Genomic DNA, 6,282 nt, shown 5'->3' on the forward strand with positions numbered 1-6,282 from the left:
AGAGGGTGTTATTTGGGATGATAGTGGTAAATTACTTGTGACTTATTCTGTGTTTTTGGGATAGGGGTCCAATAATTTTGCTGAAATGAAAAGTTTGGTGGAAGGGGTTCGTCATTGTTATTAGTTTGGGTTTTATTGGATTGAGATTGAGATTGATTCTTAAATTCTTGTCAATTGGGTCACTAAAGGAAATTGTAATATTTGGTATTTGGAGGATTTATAGGATGAATTATATGTCTATCTTTCTTGCTTGGAGTACACGGTGAGACGATTTTCAAGAAGGAAATGCCGTGGCTGATTTTCTTGACAAGCAGGGAGCAGGCTCTAACTTGGATTGGTGAGGGGATCATGATATGTTGCCTAGCAAGTTAAGGGATCTTCTTTGTATAGATAGAGTTGGTCTTCTTTATCTGTGAATCTTGTAGTGCTTTTCCAGGTATAATGTGTTTGGTTGAATTGTTTTATCCTCATTTGATTGTGTATTTTCTTGTAGGTTTAACATGTTGTCTAGGTTTTTATTTTGGGTCTGGTTTTGAGTTTTTGTCTTATAATCTCTTGTAATTTAATTGTATGTTTATTATTATTTTTATGCCTGAGTTTTGGTTCTTCTTGTTTATCTTTATCCTTTAGGTGTCGAGTTGTAATCGCGATTTTCCTTTGCCACAAGTAAGAGTTATCAATAAAATTAGAGTACCGTTATCTTCTTAAAAAAAAAAAAAAAACTCAGGTTGGGAATGGTTACACTAATTATGACCCAACTTACTTTATTTATTTATTTGAGATTACATAAAAATAAATTTATGTATTAATGTAATTTGATGCAATACGTAAGATTATAAAGTTACTTTTATTATAAAGTAAATTTAACAGATTATGTAAAGTTATATTAATTTGTAAATTTACTTTTATATAATATTTTTGTAGATATAAGCAGTTTTCTATTTATTTTTACAGTGGTATGATTTTGAAAAATTTGACTATTTGAATATTGTGTGATTTTTCCTCTAATAATGCTTAAGTCACCGATGAATTCTCTCTCAAGAGTTTATCGATTTTTTTTTTTTTTTTTTTTTTCCTTAACTTACGGATTGAGTGCGTATTTTTAAATTAAATGACGTAATGATTTTTCTTCAGGAAAACTTTGCTGAAAAAACCACAAAGTCCGACTGACATATTCCTGCCGCGTATAATAATTGCCTACTCATTAAGACTTTAAAGTGTGTTGACTGTTGATCAGCTGAATTTGCGTCTTGCACTTGCTCACTTATTACTTTCCACGAGATTTCCCATTACTTTATGCGGGCAAGGGACTTCCGACCGCCAGCTTTGACTACTAATTTTTTTTTTTTTTTTAAAATATCAATACATTAATCACTCTTTTAATTATTAAGTCTAAGAGGAAAATTTTAAAAAATAAATAAAATATTTGAATGGTCAACGTGAAGAGACAAAACCTTGGACATACTTCCATCTTTCCTCATAAAACCACTTTTCATCAGAAAACCACCCTTTATTGTCGTGGACGTTAAGGGCAATGGCATTTATATTGCAGATTCTCTCTAACATTCTTAATAAGCTAAGAATGTTGAGAAAAGAAAGAAAAAGAGAAAGAGAGAGAGCATTTATAGAGAATGGAGGCAGGGTACTAGAGAAGCTGGTTTCCATTTGTAATGGCAAGCCTATTCCCATACGTACCTTCTCCTTTGCAGAGTTGAGCAAAACCACAAATAACTTTGATCCTCAACTTGTTATACGTGAAGTGTGGCCTTATCAATGGTATAAAGGTCATCTTGAAGGCCGAACAATTTTCATTAAGAAAGCAAAAGATGTTGATGCAAAGGAGGAGGTGTTCACTGATTTAGCAATTTCTGCGAAGCTGAGTGCTCACAAGAATGTTCTAAAGCTCCTTGGTTGCTGCCTCGAGACTTCAGTTGTCATTTTAGTGTATGAATTTGCCGGGAAGGGAACCCTGAGGGATCTTATTGCAGCCTCTAATGAGCCCCTGACGTGGGAGAGTAGGCTAAAGATGTCAAGAGAGAGTGCTCATGCAATATCATATCTCCACACTGCATTCTCTAGACCCATCATCCATACCGACATTGGACTACATAATATCTTCATAGACAGCCATGGGATTCCAAAACTGACTGGTTTTTCATTTTCTTTAATAATCCCTGAGGGTGAAACTCATGTCATGGATGATGATAACGAATGCAGATTTCAGATGACTAGGAAAAGCCAATGCCCCAACTATAGGAAGACGGGGTGCATAACAGAGAAAACTGATGTCTATTGCTTCGGTTCGACTCTCTTCCAAATTTTAACTGGAAAGAGTCATCCTTCTTGGAGGCCAACATTTGGAAATTGTGCTATAAATACAATGGTGGATCCTGTAATCCTGGCGGGGGAATTAAGAGGAGCTAGAGTGGAACAGCAATTCCAAGCTGTGCAGGAGCTTGCTTTCAGGTGCATGAAGGAGAATCCAATGGAAAGACCAACCATGGTTGATGTTACCAAAGAACTCAGACGAATCGAAAAGTTTATCCCGTAATTATTTCGAAGTTCCGTAAAAACATCTGTTTCTTTGTTGTCATCATCGTTTTTTTATGAGTTTTGTTGTTCTGTCAATGAGTATGGCTTTCACCTGGTAACCGTCCATGTTCTTGTACTTCTGATTTTATTTATTTATTTATTTTTTAATGAACTTACGCTAGCTACTATCCATTTGTTTTTCGAACTCTTAATATTATTTTTTTCCAGTATACAAAACCTTCTCTTGGATTTCAGTTGAATAATTTAATGGGAATATGATCCACAAATGGCATCCCCGCATGGAAAAATAAAATAAAATAATCATAAATCATTCCAGAATTTGAAAAAAATTAAAATGAAACAAAATCTAAAAAAATAGATTTTGAAAAAGAATTAATCTTAAATCAGGGAGTTTACACCTCCAATTAAAAATTGCAGCTCAACATTTTGTGGTTGAATAAAATGCAACTCGCCCAGAGTGTTCTTCAAGAGTTGCAGGGTTTTGATCAATTTGGCTATTTCAATGCTGTGTGATTGAGATAGTAGAAAGACAAGGTCATGTGACGCGCTAACTATAGAAAATCTGGTCTATTTTAAATTTTTTTTAATTTATATTTAAATTATTCATGGCCATGTGATACAACTTGACTATTTGAATGTCGTGTGATTGAGGGAACCAATTCGTAGAATGACCTACCTTATACAAACCAGATTGCCGTTGACCAGCTGCATTAGCATTAATCATCTAAGCTAAAAAATGGCAATAATGAGGAAGGCTCCCCTTACTTTCCACTGAATGTCCTTCAACTTTCATGGGCAAGAGATATAATTCGTGACAGAGAGAACTTGTTAAGAATATGCAGGGCCGCGTTCAAGCAATGCAGAATAGGGACAGGGAGAACTTGTTAAGAATATGCAGAAGAAAGAGGGAGAGTGCGGGAGAGAGAGATAGAGAGAAAGCATTTATACAGAATGGAAGCAGGGTACTTGAGAAGCTTGTTGCCACTTCTAATGGCAAGCCCATCCCCATCCATAACTTCTCCTATGAAGAGTTGAGAACGGCGACAAATGACTTTGATCCTCACCTCATTATTCATAGAAACAGGTGGTATAAAGGGTATAAAGGTTATATCAAAGACCGAATTGCATTCATTAAGAAGGCGACATGTGACTCTGCAGAAGAGGTGTTCACCGATATAGCAATTACTGTAAAGGTGAGTGATCACAAGAATGTTCTAAAGCTAGTTGGTTGCTGCCTCGAGACTGAAATTGTCATTTTAGTGTATGAATTTGCTGGGAAGGGAACCCTGAGGGATCGATTTGTAGTCTCTGATGAACCCATGACGAGGCAGGGTAGGTTAAAGATGGCAAGGGAGATTGCTCATGCAACTTCATATCTCCATACAGCATTCTCTAGACCCATCATCCATACGAATATCAATCTCGACACTGTCTTTGTAGACCAAAATGATATTCCAAAGCTAACTGGTTTCTCTTTTTCTTTAATAATACCTGAGGGTGAAATTCATGTAAATGATAATTGGAAGCGTGGGATGACTACTCTATTCCAATGCCCCAACTATTTTGCTACGGGCTGCATAACTGAGAAAACTGATGTCTATTGCTTCGGTTGGCTTCTGTTGGAGCTTTTGACCGGAAAGCGGTGCCTTGATTCATGGCAAATAGGTCCTAAACTGAACGTACTAAGTCAATTTAGAAATTCTCCTATAAATACGATTGTGGATCCTGAAATCCTGGCAGGTGAAGGAAGAGTCGGTGTGGAACAGCAATTGCAAGCTGCAATGGACCTTGCCTTCAGTTGCATTGTAGAGGATCCAATCAAAAGACCAACCATGGTTGATGTTACCAAAGAACTCAGACGAATTGAGAGGTCTATCCCATGATTCTTCTTCACTCGGTAAAAATCTAAGTTTCTTTGTTGCCTTCAGGTATTAATTAATGATACAATTTTTGGATTTTTCTAGTCAATGCAAATTATTATGTTTTCACTTGATACATATAAGTTTATTTGTACCTGTCAATATTTCTTCCCGCCCCCGATGAAAATAGTAAACTAAAGACACTCTATCCTAGAAAGAGGGAATGTCTGCCATCAAAATTGACAAATTGGGATTCAAGAGCATGAGCATGAGCTTGGAGGTTTTGCATCTTGTTTTGACCTGATTAAGAAGCCAAGGTGCAAACTTAGATACAATACTTAAAATGGGATGCAGAACGCACCCTTCTTCATTGCAAAGCATTCAAGACTTTATCATGTGTGATATTAGTTCATGTGAGGGCATATCTGTTGTCTTCCGAATGCTGGATTCCCACATTTTAGATATGAGAGAGGCATGACAGTAGGGTGTTAGAAGTTAGGAGAGTTCAAAAGAAGTTGGAATTTTTACAATTAGAGTTCTGTAAGATTCTGGACTTCTTTTTATTTACCTGTAAAACAATAGGGATGAACAATTAGTGTTACTTTCCTGGAGGTTAGCCTAGACGACGATATCTCAATGGCTATCCTAAGGTTCACAGTGCTGATATGCCTTAGCAAGTGCTTGTAGGACCATCAGATCAATCCTTTTCATCAAAGTAATCGTATGACAATGTTTAATTCAAGGAAAGGAGATGTTGTCGATAGTCTGACTGGTTTTCATGATCAGGGAGGAAAAGCCGATTCCGAGACACTGGAGGTGCTACCAAGTAGTATATCGGAGTGCGCATTTTGGTATTTGTATCAATATCCCGTGACACCAGGGACTTCAAATGCTATCCTATGTAGTAATCCATTTGATATGAATACACAAACTTTGCAACTCAAACATTTAGTGCACGCATGTTTATGTATCAATTAGGGCAGACAGAGAGAGTATGAGATTAAACTAAATGAGAGAGAATATAAGATTAGGATAAATGAGTTACTTGCAGCAATAGAAATGACAAATCAGTTCTTTTCTACCAGTAACTTTAGCCAAGAAATCCACCAGTAATCTCCCTGTATTCTCCATTCCTTTGCTTTTTTAATTCTTCTAGTATCTCAGCTTTTTTATTTTCAGATAAATCCAATCATAAATGGTTACCAGTTACAGAAAGTTTCTCCAAACTCCAAATATCAAAGCACATCCAGAAAATTTTAGGAAAACATCGAAACTCTAACCTTGAGAGCTGCAAATCTATCGCATGGAATTTTTCCAGCAAGTGCATGTATACCTCATAAATAGAAACAAGTGCATTAGTATGATGGAGGGAAATCACACCGTACTTAAATCCATTAACTCATCAATAAAGACCTCCGGGTTGAAAGAACTTGATACCTGTGTCTTCTCTTGAGCAAGGAATTCCTGTGATATTATATAAGCACACATTAAGAACAATGAAATCAGCATACCATGCGATTTGGCTAGGGAATAGAAGCAATCTAGCATTATGGATTTGAATAACTTACTTAAAAAACATACCTTTCCAGCCCAAGAGGAAAATATTCTACTATAACTAGCAAACCCATCATTTACCATCTTCTAAATTACTACTCAGTCCGCTTGGACCAAAAGAGAGTCATAAATCAGTGGAAAATTGGGCAATTCTCAATCAACTCTACATTCTACTAGGGAAATAGAATGGCCTAATTTGTTAGAGATTCAAATTAAGAATTATTAAGAATTTTACTTGATTTGATATTATCTCTAGCATAATTTACATGGAGGCAGAACAGTCATGATGGTCTCCGATCACTGCTAAAATGTTGAT

At 36.2% G+C, this 6,282-nt stretch overlaps 2 protein-coding genes across 2 annotated transcripts; both read left to right on the top strand.

Annotated features, from left to right (window-relative positions):
• Nucleotides 1–1,534: 1,534 nt before the first annotated feature.
• On the top strand, nucleotides 1,535–2,551 carry LOC122274578 (serine/threonine-protein kinase ZRK1-like). Its single transcript, XM_043083607.1, has one exon. It carries the CDS (start codon nucleotides 1,535–1,537, stop codon nucleotides 2,549–2,551), a length of 1,017 nt encoding a protein of 338 aa, XP_042939541.1.
• A 613-nt stretch (nucleotides 2,552–3,164) lies between these two features.
• Nucleotides 3,165–5,493, top strand: LOC122317878 (serine/threonine-protein kinase ZRK1-like). The gene is made up of 2 exons (XM_043134928.1): nucleotides 3,165–4,450; nucleotides 5,199–5,493. The coding sequence occupies exon 1, from the start codon at nucleotides 3,390–3,392 to the stop codon at nucleotides 4,434–4,436; it is 1,047 nt and encodes a 348-aa protein (XP_042990862.1). The 5' UTR covers nucleotides 3,165–3,389; the 3' UTR covers nucleotides 4,437–4,450; nucleotides 5,199–5,493.
• The last annotated feature ends 789 nt before the right edge of the window (nucleotides 5,494–6,282 follow it).

Source organism: Carya illinoinensis, chromosome 8 (assembly GCF_018687715.1).
Source record: "Carya illinoinensis cultivar Pawnee chromosome 8, C.illinoinensisPawnee_v1, whole genome shotgun sequence".
NCBI lineage: Eukaryota > Viridiplantae > Streptophyta > Magnoliopsida > Fagales > Juglandaceae > Carya > Carya illinoinensis.

What these genes read in the sequence shown, in the direction of transcription:
- LOC122317878 (XM_043134928.1), top strand. Translation starts at nt 3,390, where the DNA reads ATGCAGGGCCGCGTTCAAGCAATGCAGAATAGGGACAGGGAGAACTTG.
- LOC122274578 (XM_043083607.1), top strand. Translation starts at nt 1,535, where the DNA reads ATGGCATTTATATTGCAGATTCTCTCTAACATTCTTAATAAGCTAAGA.